We start from the raw sequence: 23722 nt of genomic DNA on the forward strand, positions 1-23722 counted from the left end.
CATTGAAATTCAATGGATACTTCAGTAGTCTATTATCGCGAACATGATAATCCATCACCAAAGTGAAATAATTTAAACACCCCGGCCTGAGGATATATTTATTAAAAAAAATAAATAAATAAATAAAAAAAACTGTTTAGTGATTTGTTTGTGATGAAGGAACATAATACGTTATTTAATTTTTATTTGTATAAGTAGAAATTTATTTTAATTAGAGGATCACAATGGAAGTTAAAATTAGACAAATGGTAACATAACGTAGCTTAGGACTCTTAGTAACTAAACTTCCAAAGTTGGTACAAAAAGTCATACGGTATTATAGACATTAGTAAAATAGACTGTTTGTAACTCGCAATTTAAAGAGAATCTGTTTCAATGCAAATGGTTCAGTATGTCATTTGATATATATATAATTTGCATATGAATGGTTTACGGCGAATATGAACCATTGTCTCCATTGTCATGGAACAGCAATATGTTGAAGGCTAAAGTTTAGAACATGCTTTATTTTTGTTAGGCCCACATTAAAGGTTCCCAAGATCTGAAACTTTTACCTATTACAACCAATCTTGGATTTGGTTCTCCAAAGAACTAGACCTAGTCAGTGTCATACTTGAGGGATCTCCCATATTTTTACTGTGGCTGAAATCCCCGTTGTTCTCACGGGGACAATAGGTGTGCGTGGAAAATATTTGAAGTCCCTTGTACCTTGGAATACAATGCGTATTTCAATCAAACTATAGTGATAAAGATATATAAGATACTTGTAGGTAACGTAGCGATTCTTTTTTCAGCTGAAAGTATTTTTAGGGGAGGAGGCAGTCTTTATTATTGAAACAAGTCCATTAAGTCTCTCCTCATTCTTGGTTAATTACATTAATTGGATTATGGCCAATGTACTGTAAAATGTCAGTGATTAGATAAAAAAAAAAAAAATAAATAAATAAAAAAAAAAAAAAAACGAAGTAAATAGAAGACCACATAATAAAGGAAATATAGTCAATGTGTTTGGAGTTTGCTGGGGTTTCTATCTTCCAGGAGACCTTTCTGTGTTTGTTTTTTCTTTCTTTTTTTCACTACAAGTGAATTTGCAGGAAGTTGTCGCTTCTCGGCAATTCAGTTTTTAATATTGCTTTGTTTCATGAAAAATAAAACAGCAAGATTTTTCTCATTTCTTGATCCAATGTTAACAAAAGGTTTTAGTTTGTTTAATGAGGAATTGATAGGACTCCGTCAAAAAGGTTTGGTAGATATTGGCACCGAACGCGAGGAGCCATGGGCTAGTGGTCCCTAACACTTCCAAATTCCTGCCGAAGTGTTCCGTGTTCACTGTTGTCAGGGATTAACTTTTGTTTACTTTGAATCTATCTTGAAATCAGACTATGAGAGCATGTCTGGGAATTTTATACTATAGAGAATCCCTTGCACGCCTATTGCATATTAATGAAATATGCAGTTTTGGATTCCGTATATGATTTTCTTTACGCTGGCATACACTACCATTCCTCGGTTTCTCTAATTCGAAATAGTGCGTTTTGAAATTTATCTTTTCTACGATTTTGGACAGCCCTATCTCTGAAACTGTGCACTTTTCACCACAGTTCCATATTCTTCTCTTATTTTGATATGAGGAATCATTTTTTACAGTTTGCCGGTATAGTTCATTAACACCTTGTGTATATACAGTAGATTTCAAAAATGTCTATCAGAATGTATCGACACACAGAGTAAGTTAACCGATCACTGTAATAATTTTAGTTTTTTTACATTTTCAAATAAGACTCGACTGGTAGATGTATTTAAACACAAGCAAGTGTAGAATAGCTGTACGAACTCAACTTTGTGATTAAGAACATTAGTTAAGTGATGCATAGTCTTCACATTTCTTCTGATAATGGCATAACAACTAGTGAGTTGATAAGACAAAATCAATTACGTGATTTTATTTTATTTTCTCCATTTAGAAAAGCTTCCTGATATTGATATTATCCAAACATAATGCTGCTAACTTTTATTTTCTCTCTTGTTGTAAGACACATTTGTCTGATTTTATATAAATCTTGTTTGTCTCTTGAAAGTGCTGTATGTGTGAATAAATGAAGGAATTTGAGAATGAAGGCGATATGTAACAAATTGTACACTCATGTCTATAAATATGTTTTTCTAGGAATATAATTTGATAACGAATTTGCCCGGTATTTCTTATAATGTTAGTATTTGTATAATCGGCAAAGACATGCATGTGGCAAATTTACCACAAATACACATTTCCCGATTATACACATAGTATCAGTATTAAAAGTACCCTGCAAAATCATTATCAAATTCTATTCTTATTACTTAAGACAGTTATAGATATGCGACAATAATTTTGGACATGAGTATACATTTCGAGAAAGTTTAGGTCAAACTTCTTATGATTGCTTTTAATTGTTGATCACTGCACATATACAATTTTTTACCTCTTCATCTAGACGAGGAATTCCTTTAAATGAAGTGGTGTGTAGCAAGAATAACACACAATATTCTCATCCACCATCAAAATTCATGTTTTCAAGAATGTAACAGAACACCTTCATCCTCTAATCCCATCAGTTCTTAGATAGACTAACACCCGTTTCGTTATGACATAAAATAAATAAATGTTAAATTTTGATTGTTAGTTCATTGTTTTTGCTACTTTTCTATTTTGTAGACAAAATGGCAAAGTTGTGTCGATAGAAGCAGAAACGAATTTGACTGACAAAGACCACAAGAAGCCTCCGAAAATTACATGGCTCGCAGAAACCGAGAAAGCTCCTCTTGTACCATGCATATGTGTTTATTTCGACCACATCATTAGTAAAGCTGTGTTGGGCAAGGATGAAGACTTCAAGGATTTCATTGGGAAGAATACAAAGGTAAAATTCTTTTATATTTAACCAAAACTTGAACAAGACGTTATGTATAAGAACAGATTAATAATTAGTTAAAAATTCCAGCACAATTTATGAAGTTACAAAATAAGAAATAAATATATGAAGAATGCGTTTAACACACAGGGTGCTTCGAAAAGATAGAGTAACAAAAATGTCAAATTTTTTTTACTTGTAATTAGTTAGTGACCTGTAAAGGCAGCAATCTTTGCTACAACTGTCGCTAACGCTTGCGTGGTGCTATTTGATACAATGTACTATGTGAGTTAAAACTTTATTTTGCTGCAAAATGGCACCAAAACCAGCTCTGTAAGTGATCTGAATAAATTTATGTGAATTTAGAAAGTTGTAAAGTATTTTTTGAATCACTCTGTACTTATTGCCTACTGCAAAATTGAGTTCTTGATATTTTCACGAAGAAATATATCTTTCTCTTCATTTATAACACAAGCTTAAGAAAATACTTAATATAGCTATTTTTATATTGTTTATTTCCCGGAAATATTAGCGATGCTTAACGTATTTGTACATTTTAATAATTAATAACTTTTAATGCAGATCGTTCTGTTTATTTTCAGATAGAGGTGCAAATGCTAGGTGATTCAGAACTCAAGAATTTACGGAAGTCAGATATAATTCAATTAATGAGGAAAGGATTTTTCATTTGTGACTCTCCGTATGCACCACCAAGGTAAATAAATTGAGAAAGAAATTATTTTTGTAGGCTGCTTTTCAACAGCCTGTTCCGTTTATGTAAACTGTACACAGAATGTTATTGCAACTAAACGTCGAGACCAGCATACGTAAGATATTGATTTTATCTATAAATCTTTCGATTCAAGTTCCTAATGAGTGTTATACAAAAGATTGTTCGTTTTATATCCGGCCGTTTTTCTACGGGTAGTCACCTTAAGAGATACCATGCCGCCGCCACCGATCATGTTCTATTGGATCCCGAACATTGTGGAGTATCACACGGCATCGCAGATCCCATTGCAGCAAGCTCCAGCGCAGGATAGGCATGGGAATTTTGTTCCACTTCTCCCTGTATGCTTTCCATAGACCATCCAATGTGCGCGGGCGATGATGTTGAAAACGTCGTTTCAACAGTTTAAATGCACAAAAATCCATTGGACGGGCATTTGGGCTTTTCACAGTAATGTTTTCAAACGGAATGACACGAATTCCTAATTCCTCTATTATTTCCTGATAAGAACGTAATGATGTTCTAGTAGTATGGTTCTAACCTTGTCCATATAGATCATCACCCAGTTCGCATCCGTTCCATACAATTGTGGGATGTCTTTCCGTGTTAGATACATCTCAGAATGATTTCTTGCAGTTATCTTGCATTCACCTTCACATTTTTATGCAACAACCATAAAGCCACAAGAGAAACTTTCCCTGCACTGACGAACGAAGTTGCTGCGTTCCTTGCCGTAATGTCACGGTATGTGATCGCCCGAATGTGGCCATTAGCAGTGAGATGTATATATGATTCACCCATTGTAATCATTTTCTTCCATTTTGACCCCCCCCCCCCCATGTACTTTTCGAACAGTTTCCTGAAGTTCGCCCTACGTTTGGCAATGTAACGCGGTGACAGGTGGTGTACACGGACCTTCCGCACACACTTCAACCTAAAGCTGTTGCGAATTGTTTTGTTCACAGTTGACGGTGCGAGGTGGAATCTGTGGCCCATATCACGTTGCGTGATCGACGGATTCCCCCTCAGCAGAACAGGTGTCACTTCGCTTTCAGCCGTTCTTCTGGTGGTTTTCGTGGCTGAATGCTTCGCAAAGGGAACCTGTTGTGTGTGTGTGACGAGCCGCAATAACTTTCGCAGTAGTCACCCCGAGTGTTAACCCATTGTCCTGACACTGTTTCACAATGTCTACGTGCGAAAACTTAGCATGGAAAAGGGCCATTACGTAACCCCTCAGTACCAGTTGATTTTCGGCGCCATTTGATAACCTCACTAGCAACACTGCTCCTGCCAGCAAACGCATAGTTCCAGCATTATATGCCAGGTGGCAGCATAGAATCCAAAATGGTCGAATATACAGCGAACAACCTTCTGTACAGTATTTTGTTTAATGCTTCACCCTACCCGTTGGAAAGGAATTTTCTTAGAAATGTAGAACTGCAAAATACTTCAGTTATTAAAATATATGCGTGAAGAAAGAACTTATATTTATTCCCTTAGCGATTTTATAAATTTTAAAGAAATTTATACCTTAATATTATACTTTGTTCAAGTACTGAATATATGTTCTAAGTTTTAGACTTAAACCATGTTGTGTATAAGCATTAGAAATCTTACAGAACGTGTTATGTCTTGTGTGTCCTTAAGTCGACAGTATGAGATTGAAAACGGTTAGAAATGTTTTTCTGATAGGATTCAGCGCCCTAAGAATTGGTTCTATCTCGGCCCTTCTCTCTCAATTGCAACCGGAAAAAATCCAGTTTCAGTGTTGATCGCTGTAAAGTAAAGAACGACAAAAGAGATCGAGAAAAAAAATAAAAAAAAATATTATTATTATTATTATTATTATTATTATTATTATTATTATTATTATTATTATTATTATTATTATTATTATTATTATTATTATTATTATTATTATTATTATTATTATTATCCTGAGAATCCATTGAGACACCGGGGTACTGTTTCTGCTTGACTATTAATCCCTATAAAATAAGGCAATAAATAGCAAGAACTTGCATTTATGCCTATATATTGGCTCAGCGCCCATGAATAAATTTCATCTGAACTCTAATCCCTCATCAAGTGACTTATATTGGGTTATCCCATAAGTGATGTTTTCTAACAGCACGCAGAAACAACACCATATTAAGAGCGAATGACGAAGTTGACGAAGGTTGTCTGGTATCGTTGGATTGAATAGTTCCTAGTGTAGCAATGTGCAGATTGAGATTCTCGTGGCAAGTTATGTAACAGGGCCGTGCGTTAAAATATGACAGTGATAGAAAATCGTATACGGCATGTAATTCTGTACGAGTTCCATCGGAGTTGTTCAGCATTAGCAGGGTGAAAACATCAACGCCGTTGTTGGCAGGAAACCTTCGATATTAGAGAGATTTCCAGAAATACCAGTCGGAATGTTTTCCGATATACTACAAGGAAGGCTTAATGATCCAGACAATGATGCTCTGAGTGGCCTTGAAACCAATCCATATCAGATAGAAGAACTAACCACAGAATCCATTCCGTACATTCGACTGTTCGTTAGCATCTGCAGGATCTTGATAATGTGTCTAAACCGGAAAAATGGGCATGCCATTAGTTGATTTTGTAACAAAAATAGCAACATCTGAAGATTTTCAGTTTTCTGCTCTTCCGTCACAGAAGGGAGCTACTTCTAGACGGAATGGTGACAAGATGAAAAGTCAATCCTTTTCCAGCGTTAAAGACGTCGTTGGGCACCCAAAAGGGATAATAACGGGGACAGTGGCGAAGTATGTCCTTTACTCTCGCAAAGTGATATGGGAAATACATGATATCGTCCATTTTGAACTTTTCCCACCAAACCAAACAGTCACGACAGATGTCTAATGCACTATAGCAGCTGTGGTCTGCATTGCTGGAGGAACGTTCTTCACTGATGAGTTGAAAGGTTGTGCTTATCCAGGATAACAATGTCACCAATGCACTGTAAGAACGACTTGTGCCAAGTTTACGGAATTTGGATGGAAAAGTTTCCCTGCTTCATATTCAGGTGACCTTATGTCAATAAATTTCAGTCTGTTTCGCCGTCTCCGAAACATCTTCATAAAAAAAAACAGAACGGGATGCAGAAGTTTTGTGCCGCACACAGTGTCCGAGTTCTTTACATTAAAATTCCTGTGTTCTATCATCAAGGGATTCAATATCTTGGTTGACAGGTAGCAGAAGGTTGTGGAAATAAGGAAAGACTATTATGATTCCTGACGATTGTGTTTATGGCTTTTTTTTTTTTTTTTTTTTTTTTTTTGTTAACGATAATCGTTTCGTAGTTAAAGAAAACTACATTACTTACGGGAGGACTCCATATAAGAGTGGTTAGGACATGGTTTGAAAAGGAAATCTGTTTTTAAGTAAATGATTGAAGAAAGGTAGAAGGAAAATAGGGGAAAAGAGAAAAAGACTGCAGTAGAAGGACGGTTTAGAGTAGATAATTCACACATCGACACAAAAGGATTGATACGAAACCGTAGTGCGTAGAAGCTTTTCAATTTGCAACACCTGAGATAACAATGATTTAATTATTGCTATTCTTTTTGCAGCAATCATTCGGGAAGAGAGAGCCCTGTAATACTCTTCAGTATTCCTGACGGCCACACGAAGGAAATGCCTACAGGAGGACCACCGAAGAAGCTTCTGGAAATGAGTGAAAAAGAGGTAAGTGAAGATTATTTTTGTAATTTAAGGCGAAGTAGTATTTTCTGCTTTAAAATAAAGGATCTTTAAAATAATCTAAAGCGAGCGCGCGACCGTCTGAGTTGATTGATTGGAATTCAACGCCGATTCTTTATAAGATGGGACTTACTGCTTGAAGCGAGAATCGAAGCACTAATAGGGTTTTACCCCTGGAATCGAATCTAGGACCACGCGTGTTAACGAAAGGATACATGTATTTATGATCGAGAAGCTGAACGTAGATATAAGAAAAAATCACGGAAAAACTCATTTTTCCTACTTAGAAACAATTGATTAGCCTACATGTTTATACTCCAAATTGTTTGTGCACAATGCCATAAAAAACAGTGAACAAAATCTAGATTTTTAATTTTGACTGGCACAACTTTTCGGCTTGTAGAGAGTTAGGATACTTTCACTAGCACTGATTTTTGTCGATAGATCAAATTGGAAAACCCATATTTCGTTCTATCATGATATAAGACATAAAATTAGAATTCTTAATTTCCGTAGAAATCACCTGTTTACAATGATCAATTATGTTAAATTTTTAGGGTTAGATTTCTGAGTTTTCTGCACCTATGGCTGTGTTAGCCCATCACGTTTGAGTGATGTCCCTTGGGATCATACTACCCGGGGAATTGGGGAGGAAGAAAGATCTGGGATCATTATGTTCGGTAGTATCCCGGCATTTGCCTTGTGCGAATGAGGGAAACACTCAAAATAGCTGGCTTGAAAAAGCTTTAACACGTTTTTTCGACCGAGTGTGTCCACCGAAATTCGAAGCCGGAAGCGTTAGCAACTACGCTAGCGTCCTTTTTTGCTCTACTTTTAAGGAGTGAGGCTCGAATTTAACACAGACTTTTTTCTTCATCCAGTCTTCATTTTTTTTATCTTTGGTTTCATTGCTTACTTTTAACTTTTCAACAGTCATTCAAAGTGTAACATTACGGTTTCCAGTAATGATTGCCATTATTTAGCAACCAGCTTCGGTATTCCCACGGCCCTTGCTGCATACGGATGATCATCGTCTTCAATTGATTCCCGTCTTTCACTGAAACGCCTGTGCCATTCAAAGATATGCATACGAGATAAACAATTGTCGCCATATATTTGCTGCAAGATGCAAAATGTTTCCGTAACCATTTTGTTCAAGTGCGCACAGAACTTTGTTGTTTGTGTATTCCACATTGAAATCACGACGTAACTCGACATCACGTGTTAACTCTCAACAATGTAACATGCGACAATGTAGCTTAAGGTCATTGATTGTTCATGAGGTATATCTCATTTGTTCATATCGTAAAGCGCTTGCATAGTGGCGCACTTCCCGAGAAAATATTTGTCTCAATTTCAAATTGTTGTTTTGTATTCAGGAGTCTCTATCACAACGATACATTTGGCATGACCTTCCTTACTTTCACCCTCCGGCTTCAATCTGATCCTCACTGTAGTTCTAAACGTGCCAGCGCTATCCACTTATTCTTATCCGCCCACTCTGAACTGGTCTTCACCTTCCTTTGCCTTTAGCTACCAACTACTAACTGGCTTTCGAGAGGCTGATCATCTTTGCCCGACGTGATTTGTGTAAGATCGTGAGAAAGAAGAACGGAAGAGAATGTCATGTCACTTGGTGACTCCCCGCTCACAGCATCGATGGTTGCAGGAAGGGCGAAGGGGTGAATTATAATCTCAATCTAGATGTGTAAATAATCTGCTTAGTGCATTTTAGCGAACTTGGTGGAGCTCAAACCTCACTTTTATCAAACACTTTTATTGGCACCTATACTCATGACACTTCAAAGCCAGTTAGCTATAACCTCAGTCTCATGGAATTCTCTATCTAGAGTATCTCTATAAATATTAACCAAAAATTTGAGATCTCAGATATGTTAGAAGGGGTCTAGAACAATCTACTCTGGTTCTTCACATTGCTTGCGAACTGACTTGCCTTAACTTTAATCTCATGCTGTCTCAATACAATCAGCTTCAATAAAATCGTGCTTCCTCATGCGTCTTCAATATGACGGTTGATAATGAAAATGAGTGAGTGGTCTACGTCTTATATATGCTTGCTGCTGAACGGAACGCTAAACCACAAACTAAAAGCCATATTATTTTATCGTATGGTAATACTCACGGCTATTATTATGTCGGGACATTGAAAGGGTTTGCGTGATCATTTTGCTGCAGATGTTCAGGATTATAATATTCAGTATTCTCTGTTAAAGCCCCAGAGCTATATTTCCAAGAATTTCCAGTATAAAGAAAAGCCTACCGAACTTTCGCATTTTCTTTTGTGACGCCATGCCTGTAGTCTGAGGGAAGTAAATCACAGCTCCATTCACAGTCTTAACTTTTATTCTTCTCACACGTATCTCGCGAGTGGGGTTGTCCCGATAGTTATGCTGTTGGAAATAGCTCTCATGTTTCCACACAGAATATTTTGGTTTTCATTTGGTATTTCTTTGTTGTTCGGTATCTTCGAGTTATTTCAATATTGATAGTAAATTCATATTTGAAAAATATAATGATGGTTGACAATTCTGCTTTGCCTATCTAAAACGGAGAGAATTCATAAAATGAAAACTCGTATACGAAATGCACTCTATTGCCAGTGAGTTTTTAACTGCTCTGCTAATTATATCAGACATCTGTTGGCAAAATAAAAAAGCGTTTTTAAGACAATCGAACCAAATCCATAGTTGCTGTACAAAATAGGGTAATTTTCAGTATCTTTTCCTCTTGATTAAAACTGATTTGTACGAGACAATAAGGAACTTACCTACGTACATACCTGTATGCTGTGAACGAGAAGAAGTGATAGAAAATACATCTACAGTTTTCTTTAGTGAAAATGGTTCTTAATGAAGCAGTCTGTTCACACTAGCAAGTAAGTATTTTGACATTGAAGTTTCAATACAAGTATATAAGAGTAATAAAATGAATTTAACACAATTTTATCTACTGACCAGAGCATGAAGTATTTAAGGATGTAGGGGAAAGAGTGTTGTTTGAACAAAATTTTACATCAGCCTAGTACTACAGGAGAGAGATCCACTGTTTTTTGCTCATTGTGAAGATAGTATTGAACATTTTAAAATTTGCCCATTTTTGTGTGACAGTATCTGTGTAATTTTATCTCCTTAGCATTAAATAGTATCTTGACAGGTTTATTATCATGCATAAGATTATTCAGATTCTGTTTCGAGGAAGTAGTTAAGTACTCCTTCATGGTCAAGTAGCTAACATCTGTATTTTTGTGTGCTAGGTTCGATCCCCGATTGGGTATTTGCCTGGGTCCAAACCCGAATAATAGTTTCTTTCTCATTTGGATTGATGAAAAGAGATGTTAACTCCAAAGAAGCAGCTAGCAAAGATATAGGGAAAACGGTATATCGATAGGTAGGGTTAATATATTTGCTTTTTAGATAATATGATTCTTTTATCAGAATCTGAAATTAAAAATAGGAGCGAAAAAAGTTGTGTCAGGTATAGAAGTTGGAGGGGAATGTAAGACAGAAGAACTAGTTTTAAGTTACGTAAGTAGTAGGTACGTGAAGTGGAAACGTAAAATAAAACCAATGATAGGAATTGCGAAAGAAGCATTTAGAAAGAAGAAAAATTTTATTGTGTAAGTCTTAATAGTTATGGGAAAAACTGATCCAATGTTTTGTACTTGGACGGGATATTGTACTTTACTGTACAGAGCATGAACATGAACATTGCAACAGGATGATGGGAACAGCTAGAATCATTTGGAATGTGGATTTGAAGTAACTTGAAACGAAAAAAAAAAGTCTTTAATTCTACGTCCTACGATTGTACACTTTAGAAGCTAAAAGAAAGATAATGATGAAAGTTGAATGAGAATGTGTAAACAAACGTAGAGCATCGAGAATACCCACGGACACGATGTTGCCCATCACACACTTACGTGGCCTGAGATCAAACCGGGGACTTCTTGCACCAAAGGAGGGCGCTCTACCACTGAGCCATTGTGCTTCCTGAAGAATAGTGATGAAAAATAACTGGGTGAAACGAAAAGCCATTGAGGAAGTATTAGTTAAAGCTGGGGAAAGAAGTAGTTAAAGATGAAAACTGATTAGCACGTTCTTTGAGAAGATATATTATTAGGTATGTGATAGTGGATAAGAGAGGGAGAGAAAGGCAACGACTAAGGTCAGAACGAAATAGTTAGCAGAGGACCTCACAACTTTCGGCAAGGGTGGCAGGATGACGATGACTAAATATAGTGTCTTCTGAAAAGAACGGTGGGGTCTCGTAAGGGTGCTGTGCTGAAATTATGGTACTTGGGTGGTTGAATGATAACGTTTTGTGTGGCAACTCAAATAGTTGAGTGCAAAAACTAATGCAGTGCTATCCACTATACAAGTTAAAATGCGTTTGCATATTAGTATGGTTCATGTGGGGTTTTCCTATAGGTGGTGTTAAAATCTATGATGTGAACTACCTGAAAGGAAGAATCAGCGGGGCAATGGGCACTTATTGTGCCATACATGCTCGATAGGGTGTGAAACTGATTATCGCCTGGACATGTGTCATGCTGTGAATTTGCACTGAATAAACAATTGGAGTTACCAATCAAACCGTCTAGTGCCATCACTTCTTCACAGTGCCCCCACGAAACCTTACCATCTTTTTCCAAGGCCCTGTAGTTGTTTTTAATAAAAGTAAACTAAAGGTTGTGCCCATTAGATCTACAAGGTTCTTAAGCTTTTCAAACTGCTTTTGAATCTACTTACTCTATCCCTATTGCCATTGTTTTCGACTTTCATAATCAGTGTTAGTTTTATTATTATTTTAATGAAGGTGGCTACCCGATTGCCGTACAATGCTGAGCTAATGCCCGAAAAAACTGTGTATTGTTACCCAAAAATAAAAGTAGAACTAATACACACCAAAGATAAATTTATTAACCATTTGTTTACACAGACATTCTAATGATATTACATGTAGTACTGTACAGCAAATTTGACGTAATAGCCTTTAACAAAATAAATGTATTAGCAAGGTGACATTTTGGAGCTCCCGCCTGGTTAACTGTTCTCTTTCAGTGCGCGCTTCCCGATTCAGATTTCGTATTAAACTGACTTTTCTCATATAATACTGAAAATTCGAATCAAAGAGGTATAATTTTGTTGTTTCTTTGGATTTCTGTTTCACCACCGAGGTTTTATAAGATGCGAATCTACTGTTTTACTCTGCGCAATATAAATCTCAATCTCTGTTCTGCAATATGTATATCTTCGCCGAAATTGAAACTGTATTGTTCGCGTGCAGAAACTGAGAACGTTATTTGTAAGTCATAAGGGTAGGTAAAGAATTCTTGTACGATGTATTCATTAAATTAAGCAAGGAACATAATAATAAATAAAACTCAACGTATCCTCACATAGATATAAAACTAATTCCAGCAATTCAGTTAATATATTAAATTCACTCAATTAATATATCAAATTAAATTGAATATTAAATTCACAATAAATTAAGTTCACAGTGACTAGCAATCTGTAATGATGTATTCTTAATATAATAACTTATAAAACATCTTGTTATAATGGTGCGGTTGCCTTCACTGGAACAAAAGTTTATTTCTAATTTGTTTCTGTATTTGTATATAAAATTACTTACCATTGATGTTTTGATGCTAATCGTCTCTTTTACGGTCTTGAGATTTGATCTGCATATCATGACACTATATAGGTGCACTGATATTTAGTATAATTCGTAATAAGCGTACTAGAGCTCTCAACAATTGCGTATCTTAGAAACGGAAAAATAAATAAAAATCCTTTCCCAATAATTAAACAATGTTATTTGACAATCGTTTTCAGAAATATGTTTTTGCCTTATATAATTCTCATGTAGCTTGTTTTCATAAACGTACAGTCAGGGGCGGCTCTGTAATATAGTCACCAAGTCACGTGCCTTCCCAATTAATATGAAGAAGTAAAAAGACTGTTATGGACTTTATTCTTGTATACGAATGAGAAACAACCAAAGAAAAAAATATAGTTATTTTAATATGGAGTCTGCAGTTCTGAGTGATGTCCATGAGTAAGTCACGGGCTCTCTGGTCACATGGTCTGACTTGGATGTTTCTAGTGGTCGTTACCCTCATAGACCAAACCTTTAAATGCCTGCCTATACATGAAATGTAATCACACTTTTCCATGACGGAAAATTTCACTTTTCTACCTTCTTGCAGCAGGCGGAAGAGAAGAAAATATGGTGGAGCCTCAGCTCTGTGCTGACGCGTGCTTCACACTATTAAGATTAGAGGGATTTTCTGCTTGTCACACAAAAAATAATTGACACGTATTGTTTCAAAGACGAATTGTACTCCGCAGTAGATTGTGCGTGGTTTGCGGCGTTTGTATACGAATTATTGTGAAGGAAGATATAAAATACCTGCTTAATGCATGTAATAATTTCTGAATTTAATTGCGCCTAATGTATGTTTATGTAACTTTTTTTCAAGCATTTAAGAAACAAATGAATGTTCTTGAACTAAATTTTTAATTGATTTTCCCCTGAAATTTTACTGTGAAAGCAAACATGCGAAGCCACATACATATACATGAGTGTTACACTTGTAATTCAAATAAGTTATTATGAAATACCGTAAGTAGAAACTAGTCAATTGTGAAGTCATGTACGGGAGATAAGTTTAAGGATGGGACACTCACGAGGGATTCAGTAAATTAGGTGCCATATTCGATTATAGTGTCATATTGGTTATTTTTCCTGTAATATTTATGCTTCACATCTGAATTTACAAAATACCTTCAAAGTTAAAAAAAAAAAAAAAAAAAAAAAAAAAAAGAAAATCACGCCGAAGCCGCGGGGCTATAGTTTTACCGCCACGGTGATATAATTTTCCTCTTGTAAAACTCTGGAGTCTGGAGCCGCCCGTGTTCATTTTCACTCATTGTGCTGCATGTGGAACATTGTTAAGAGAAAAACTTACGAGGACATTGGTAGGATTTGATTTGTTTTGATTTTCAGGTTAGCGTCCCTTTTAACAGCGAGGCTATATGAGCCGTGGACCTACAGCCTAACGTGGAATCTGAACCACATGAGCTCCCGCAGGGAATCGAACCCAAGTCTCCCACGCCAAAGGCGCGTACTCTAACCGCTTAGCGGAGAAGATGGAGCTTGACATTGATAGGGAATGGAACTCCAGTTTCGCTTTTACGGTGCACTTAAGTTTATACTTAGTTACCAACGACATGGTAGTTTTTCTAAGTTCTAGGCTTGTTAGGTAAGTAAAGATACAAACGCATTTGTACGTTTGGGGAAAAAATGTGTACCACTGTTGGCAGCACTTAAGACTGGCAGAACCCTGATCCATACGACGAGAATTTGAAGTAATTTGTCAGTGCTGCGCTGAATCTTGTCCGAAGTGCGCGCGTTGGAAATGGCATTCATTTTGTTCCAGCGTTGTGCAATAAATGTCATCGGTACGTGGCGATGACAATTGATATTGCAGAAAGAAGAAAAACATTTAAAGTAAATTGTGGTATCTACATTTCAACAAGCTTACTGTTGTTTATTGTTATTTAGTAATGTTTCCTCTATCAATTGATGCTCAGTAGATCTTCAGAAGCGCTTAGTTGGCAAAGTGTGCTCTCAGCTGGCTCCAGTTTTAAGGTATTTTCAAAAAGTGTTTTAATAATGGAAATGTTTCTTAGAACAGAGACTTTTAAAAGGAGAGCAAGTGATGCAAGCAAAACTAATTCCAACTGTAGGACGAGTGTTGTTACGCGCGGTAGCTCAGTGGTAGAGCGTTCATCTCCGGTGCTTGGGGTCCCTGGTTCGATCCCAGCTCGCGCCGTGTGGACTTCGTGATAGACAAACACCGTGCTCGTGGGTTTTCTTAGGGTTCTCCCGTTTCCTCCCACTTTCTTCATTCCACCATTTCATTCATTTATCATCACCGTCTCCTTTAGCCTAACAAGCGTTTGCACACGTCCCCGGCAATGCTGGATCTGGTTCCGACAATGCCGGCGATGGAATCTGCGGCAATGTAATCAAATGGTAGCTTGCACACGCTTTCCAACCCGGCAAAAAAGCCGGTGGAACTCCCGGCACCGGCAAATGCAGCTGTACTAGCCGCCGACATGTCGGTGTCGGCTCCGGTTTTGTCGGCGGCAATGTTTTCTTATGCGTGGATGCACACGCAGCCGGTAAAGACGGAGCCGGCTTGCTGATAGGTTTCTTCAATCTAGCTACAGTGAGTGAGTGGCAAGGCGTTGTGCATTCTTGTTTCTTTTCCTGTATTTGGATTTTTTGTTTACTTCAGTTTTTTTTGTTTTGTTTTTTTCACATCATATGAATATATAATGAAGAATGAAATAATCAAAATGACTGTGAAGTACCACAAATATAGCTGCTTGCTATTTACATAAATTCTCAGCAAGGGAAATTCGGATCTTGTTTAAATTATCCAACTACGCAACGCGGAAAGTGAGTTTCACAGATGTATGTATGTATATTAATTTATCTTCTACAGCTGAAACTTACTTAAACGATTTAAACAAAGGGGTCGTTGGATTCGTTTTGATAGAGAATATGTCTTAGCATATATGAAGTCATAATTTAAAAAAATCAACATAGCGGAAATGAACAAAATGGAGATAAGAAGAAATTATGAATCTAGGATAGTTGTCCAGTGTTTATCCTATTAATTATGCAACTCAGTATGTAGAGTATGAATAACCTTCATAATAAGAAAACAAGGGTTTAAATCTCCATCATAATCGAAGAAGTAGGCATTCCCAAGCATAACAAAGGTTGTAAATAAAATAAAAGTAAATAAAAACTACAACATAACTACAGAAAGAACTAAAAAAGCACAAACAGAACAAGAAAATTTCCATTCTTGTGGTTACATGCTGTTTTACCCTATAGATCATAATAAAAATGTTCAAGAAATCCATCTTGTCTGGCATTTGTTCCATAGAACGATTGTGGACTGGGTGAATAAGCAGCCGCAATGTTGCCTTTCCAGAACCTATTATTATTATTATTATTATTATAAATAGCGTGATCTCAGCCTGTTTCAATTTTGATAAATTTAAATAGATGTTAAAATTATGACAACAAAAGTGAAAAGAAAAGAGAAAGAAACCAAAAGAAGGCCATATACCTCGTGCGCACACATCAGTGGCGTATTTAGGGGGCTTCCGGGCTTAAGCCCCCCCGAAATCTTACTATAGTAAAGTATAGGAAATATCCTGCAGAATTTTCACATTTCCAGGCAAAGCTCCCCCCCCCGAAAGTTGACAAAGCCCCTCCCGAAACAAAATCGTAAATACGCCACTGGCACACATTCACACACACAAAGAGCAAACCACCTTGTTTTTTCGATCTTCTGTTTAGTCTCCCCCGAGGGGAAAATATAAAAAATAGTTTGCAAGACTCCTTGCATCAATCATTGATAGCGATTAGGTTTCTCCTAAGCATTTTCCTTTTGTGTGAATTATCTTTCTTGGCTCCTGCAAGATCATAGTACGTAATTTGGAAGGGGGGTGTTTGTTGAAAGAGAGAAAGGAATGCATAAAGAAGAGTATCTTGTATAGCAGTATGATTTGATTTAATGCTTATCAACACAACAGGCTACAGCCGAAATAGGCTATGTTTTTGTTTTACAAGGTGCAAGATGCATTGCAAAACGTTATCTATGAATGCTATATAGGACATACTACATATGTAGGCCTATCTAGAACAAAATCTCCCCTGGAAAAAATCCTCCTATGCTGAAGAAAATTATAATTTAGTTCCGTTTCCTCCGTTCGATTCCAGGAATGTACTCGATTCGTCTATCTATATGCAATTATGCAAGCCCGCAGGGGATCAAGGACAGAAGAAGGTCAAGTTGATTAACCCTTTCGGCATCCGATGGTAGAATTTGTACAGTCACGAACATTAATAAATGGAGGTTGGAGCCATAAGAAATAATGGCTTCAGTCTCCATTTATTAATGTTTGTGACTGTACCATACGGGTGTTTCATGGTACATTGCGTTATAACTCTCCTATTTGAGCATTTTCGTCCAGGTTTTTTTTTATTTTTCAAGTCCAGAGGCATAGTAGAAGACCTTACGTATGGTTTCACACTTTCCTGCGTCGAGACATAGGAGATGATGACGTCATAATTCTAAAATATATATTTTCTTTTATTAAGCCTATGTTCATTATTTTCTGGCGGGCTTATTTTTGCACGTAGAAGATTGAAATTTTGCACGAACATTCAGTCCACCAAGTAGTATTTACCAGATTTTTTTTTCAGATTTCTGCGTTAAAACAGGGGGGATCCAGAGGGGAAAAAAGTTGAAAAAGGGATATTTTTACCAAAAAAATGCCTTTCTTCGGGATTTTCCCGCCTTAGATACATGATGGAGACATGTGAATGGTACCGCCTGAAAGGCAGTTCTATTCTGAAGAGAATGATGTGCAAACCATGATCCTAGGGTAATTAGGGATGTCTCAGGGAATTTTTACAAAATATCCTGTATACGGGAATATGGGACATTGTCGGTATATATATATTTTTTTGGCGGGCTTACTTTTGCACCTAGAAGATTGAAATTGTGCATAAACATTCAGCCCACTTAGTAGTATTTATCAGATTTTTTAAAGATCTCTGCGTTAAAACAGAGGTTGTCCAGAGGGGCTAAAAGTTGAAAAAAGGGATATTTAGACCAAAAAATCCCTTTTTCGGGATTTTCCCGCCTTAGATACATGGAGACACGTGAGTCGTACCGTCTGAAAGGCAGTTCTATTATGAAGAGAATGATGGGCGAAACATGACCCTAGGGTAATTAGGGATGTGCCAGGGAATTTTTATCAAAATATACTTCTGTATAGGGAAATATTAGACATTTTCGGTATTTTTTGCAGGCTTATTTTTGCACCTAGAAGATTGAAATTGTGCACAAACATTCAGTCCACCGAGTAGTATTTAACAGATTTTTTTTTCAGATTTCTGCGTTAAAACAGGGGCGTCCAGAGGGGCTAAAAATTGAAAAAAGGGATATTTAGACCAAAAAATCCCTTTTTTAGGGATTTTCCCACCTTAGATACATGATATAGACATGTGAATGGTACCGCCAGAAAGGCAGTTCTATTCTGAAGAGAATGATTGGCAGATTATAGTCCTAGGGTAAATAGAGATGTGTCAGGAATTTTTTTACCTGAGATCATGGTGTTTTGCGGTAATTTGGGGCATTGTAGGGATTCTTGATAAAATTTCTCCCGCCCTTAGTATTCAAGATAGAAACTTGAAATTTGGCACACATTCAGTCTACCAAGTACTATTTGTCAGATTTTTTTTGAGATCTCTGCGTTCACACAGGGCCGTTCCAGAGGGGCCCAAAGTGTGAAAAAAATTTCCCCCCGAAATTTACCCTTTGACATCACTTTTCCCTCTCCTGGTATATGGTATGAGCATGCAAATGGTACCATTTGAAAGCCAGCTCCATTCTGAAGAGAATGAGGTATAAACCATGATCCTAGGATAAATAGTGACGATGCAGTAGCTGCTTCACTGAAAGTCTAAAAAATACCCCAAAAACCCCGGATGCCGAAAGGGTTAAACTGACGTTTATCATTTATATGGAACCATTCAGAAGTGCCATACTTTCTGCGTGAGTGTAGCTATATGTTACTTATTTCCGCTTGAAGTAGCTTTTTGATTTAGTGGATTGTTTTCTGCAGTGCACTGAAGTCTTGCTTCAGTGACAATTCATTTCATCGTTCATCGAGTGACAATGACTGAAGTGTTTCAGTACGATGTTTCGAATTTCATGATATTTCATGAGGTCTCATTTCGAATTAGTGGAAATGAGACCTTGTCTATGGGACAAGACTACAGACTCATATAAAGACAAGGTCGAAAAGCAGAAAGCCTGAAAGAAGTATATACAAACCTTGAACAAGACTTCGACACTATGGACAAAAAGAAACAAGAAGCGATAGATATGTATAGGATAATATAAAACAATAGTGATTCAAACGCTTTCTGTTTACTTACAGTTGATACATAAAATGTATATTATATGTAAACGAAAATAAAATGTACAATCGAAGACAGAAATGGGCCACTTCGATGTTTTCTTCGGGGTACGGACAATTTACCAGCGGTCAATTTGCCACCAAAATTCGACAAAGCGGACAATTTGCCACCAGTTTTCGCAAATTCTTGACAATTTGACACTATTGGATTGTGGGTTTAAGTATAGGGTTACTACCTATTGTGACTTGTCAAAATTATTAGTTTAGCCATGTTTTTCTGCGAATGCTTTTGATTAGGCCTGTATACGGACCAATTTACAATATACCTTTATGTACTAAACAAAAGATATTTGGGAATTTAGACGTTAATGCTCCTATGTCACTTGATTGACGTAATACAATTAACCTTGTTCTTTGCATTGAGCTATTTCTCAGATATTGAACGACCCTTCCATTTATTCAAGTCAGTCTGTAATATTACACGGCTCTTGCAAAAAAAAAAAAAAAAAAAAAAAATTCTGAACAGCGCTGAATATGATTACTAATTCGTAGTACTAAGAAATCGAACGTTTGTTTAAACATGCGAAAGTAATTTTAAAATTTCGAATCACATTTCCGCAGCTTGTCATATAATGTATAAAACGAATCTTCCACATGATGAACTGTCAGCAATAGATGGATCCAAATCTTTCTAATGCTGCTTTGTTTCCTCTTTCTTCGCCGCAAGTACAGCAAGGCAAAGAGATATCGGTTGTTTATTGCTGGACTCTATTCTCTCTCACGTTCAAACTCAAACTACCTTTCGGCACCGGCATTACCGGGATGTGTGTGCAAAGCAGCCCCAGTTCCGGTTCCGGTTCCGGCATTGCCGGGGACGTGTGCAAATGCTCTAACTGGCATAACCGTGGGACGTAAAACTAAGGAGTTCATTTCATTTTTTTAATAAATATTTTTGTCGAGTCTTAAGGTACTTGAAAGGGTTTGTAACCACCTCAAAATTGTAAAACAAAAATTGAAACATTTTTCCAAATAACTCGCATGAGAAATTTCTGTGAATTCGTGATTTGTTTGAGACGTACATTTATGAGAATGATCCTTTCATTATCGAACAAAAACAGATAGGTCTGCTTCTGCTATACGTTATGAGATAAATCCTGGGAAATATCTCAGGATTTATCTTAGGACAAATGTTACATATCTCGTAGGAAATCCTACCCTTTTGTTCCATACACTCGATTTTTCCTGTTTCACATCCTCCGAAGAGGTGCCAGATCTCACAGCGTATATTCGGCCAGCAATGTTTTCCAGTGCCTTCTACCTTGCATGTCAGTTATGATAGAGAGTTGACTTTGTATTATATAAAAATGTATGATCCTCGTATGCACTAATAAGTGCGCAAATAGCATCTTTTCTGGTGGGGAAAAAACAAATTTGTTTTCACTTTCTCTCACCGAATTTTCTTTCCGAAATAGAAAGTGCTCTAAACAATAGAAATATCATAGGATCATTCAGAAAATAGGAAATGGCATTCGATCTGATGCCATATACGTTGACATTTTGACTAGGAAAAACTGTAAGAGATTTCCTAGGATTTATCTCATAGTGTATAGCAGGCCTTAATTGAACTTTTAGCGGACTTAAAATACAATTCGTGATCTTTGTTTATCTTGATTTTGGATCTCGTTTTCTATGAGAAATGAATTTCTAGAATTATCTGAAGATGCATGGAAATCATCATGCAGTTTTGAACAACCAATCTTTTGTGAAAGGGGATTTTCATCGCTTATTGATCTAAAAAACAAAATATAGAAATCGACGTGTGCTAATCTTCGACTAAATTTGACTAATATTGAGCCAGATATCCAGAACTCTACAAGAGGCAACAAGCTCAACCGTGTCATTAAAAGGTAGTAATAACCTAATTATATTATTAATTTGGTAAATAAATATTAAAACTCTATTTAAAATATAATCTAACTTTTATTAGTTTACTTCCAGTTGAGCAACTATGTTTCCATAGGAATTCAAAATATATTTTGATGTTTATTACATTCAATTGTACTGTACATGTCCCAAATATTAAGAATATGCTCATACTTAAAAGGAAAATTGGACATGTAGAAACATTTCAGACATTTTAGTGGTCCTCGGTATTTTTAAAGTAATACAAATTTTAAAGAAGTAGGTTAATCTTTTGTACATGTTAACAGTGTTTTGAATAAGTTGTTTCTACTAATAAATTACGAAGCGCATGTTAAAAAAGAGCCGTTAATTTTTTAAGCAGGGAAGTTGAACATCATAAGATAAGGTTGCCATATTTCAAAAATGAAAATCCGGGACGCTAATAAAGTACGAGAATCTGTGAAATGCTTAAAATGGAAGGAAGTGTTATATACTAATTTACTTTCTTTGATTAGAGAGAGTTCAAGTATTACATCACATTTTCAGTCATTTTAGTAGACCTTATCTTTCCTAGTTAAGCAAGCGTAAGCAGATGATTTACCCCTCCCTCCTGGTAAGCAAAATTATTTTTTAATTTTTTTTATTTCTCAGGATCTGTTATGTTTCGTGGCTTGTAGAGTCTGTTTTAGCTCATTCAAGGCTCATTCAAGTGGTGGCTTAGAAGATGCAACGTAAACGCGTATCCATTGTTGCGTAAAAAGAAGGAAAAAAAATCTGCTGCAAATGATTAAAAAAATATGTTTTCCCCACATCATAAGCTTCCCCATACGTTTTCCCCACATTTTTTTAAAACTACTCCAACATTTTCCTATTGTAGTCTGTTCAGTTTATTAATTAAAACAATCTTTCTTCGTGAATAGTTAGCGGAAAGTTACCAAAAATAACGGTCAGGGATTATTGATTAAAATATTTCAGAAGCAAGATGTAGATTGAAACAGAGTACTAAAGATAACAATAAGGTTGAGCAGTAAAACCTTTTGTCCCTGACCCAATGAAAAGAACGCTTCGTTCATGTCAAAGTAGTTAAATCGTGAACTTAATTAAATCTATGTTTTATGTATTCAAGTTTTTGAACTTTTGAATTGCCATACTCAGAAGTTAGAGAGAATAATTATAGATTATACTTAATTCTGTGAAAAAAAGCAAATATTTCCTTCCTTTCTTCTTCGCAGAAATCCGGGACATTTAAGTGTCCCGAGAAATATTTTTGGGATGTCGGGACAAGGGCGCCGATTTCTCTGTAACTTTGGAGGGGTCATTCATAAAAAATACGTATAACAATACATATAACAATAAAATGTACATATAAAAATACATATTCATAAAAATACAGGGAGCCGACATGAGCTTTGGGGAGGATCGGCGCCCTTGCGCCGGGACGCTGATCTCGATTCTTTGACGGTCCCGGATTTTCCGGGACGAATGGCAACCCTATCACAAGAGCATGCCCTAGTATTCGGTACTTGCAACAAAGATGGTATCATCCGAGTGGATTTGATGATTTAGTTTGATTTTAGTTTCCCTTTCAGCAGCAAGGCTATCTAGAGACAGGGACCTATAGTTTAACGTGAGATCCGAACCATATGAGCTCCCACCGGGAATCGAACCCAAATCTCCTACGCCAATCGTCCGAGTGGAGTTGCGTACTTGTGAGTAAGATGAAAGGCTGCTGTAATATAAAATCCCCTTTATAGCCCCGATCTTACCCCCAGCTATTTCTTTATTTTTCTTAACCTGAAAAAGTGGCTTACGTCGAAGCGTTTCATAGCCGTGTGCACCAACGAAGTTTAAACGAGTGTCCACTCAAACGCGTTCAACATTAAACTTTCAAGTTTAAACGTTGTTCCAGGACTTTTGTTGCACCATTAAAAGTCGAAGTTCAGTACATCTCGTTTAAGTAAACTTCGGTCAATTTGTAAAATTGACTCTGATTGGTTGCCGTCTTTTGTTTTTAATCTTCGTTTAACAAAATAACAAATGAAGAAAGCATACCGCTTGCCGGTCTTTTAAACTTTCGAGATTATGTGCATAGAGTTATGAATAGTCTAATTTCAGTGATTGTAATTGTGATGGAAAAATTATGAAACCATGAGGATTTTTTTTTTCTGGACACGAGAAATGTATTGTAATTTTATTAGTGGAAAAATACAAAACATTATGTAAACAGATTGACTTGAAGTTTAAACCCCCAAATTCAGCCGTTCAAGCTAAAACCAAGTTTATCGACCATTTAACAGAGACTTAACCTTGAACTTTGTTGGTGCAACAGACATTTTACCAAGCTTGGTTATGACCCTCGTTCAACAATTGAACTTCGTTGGTGCACACGGCCATCAACGACAGTAAAGTGCTCAAAACATCAGTTCTGGAGCGGCTGCACT

At 36.5% G+C, this 23722-nt stretch overlaps 1 protein-coding gene across 1 annotated transcript in view; it reads left to right on the forward strand.

The window, feature by feature from the left end:
• The window catches only part of GluProRS (Glutamyl-prolyl-tRNA synthetase), a 121089-nt gene that overhangs the window by 25951 nt on the left and 71416 nt on the right, over nt 1-23722 (forward strand). The window contains exons 11-13 of the mRNA XM_081730373.1: nt 2696-2900; nt 3494-3606; nt 7206-7320. Coding sequence (XP_081586499.1) covers nt 2696-2900; nt 3494-3606; nt 7206-7320 — 433 coding nt within the window. The remainder of the gene's footprint in view (nt 1-2695; nt 2901-3493; nt 3607-7205; nt 7321-23722) is intronic.

Source organism: Thermobia domestica, chromosome 11 (assembly GCF_964235325.1).
Source record: "Thermobia domestica chromosome 11, izTheDome1.hap1.1, whole genome shotgun sequence".
Lineage (NCBI taxonomy): Eukaryota > Metazoa > Arthropoda > Insecta > Zygentoma > Lepismatidae > Thermobia > Thermobia domestica.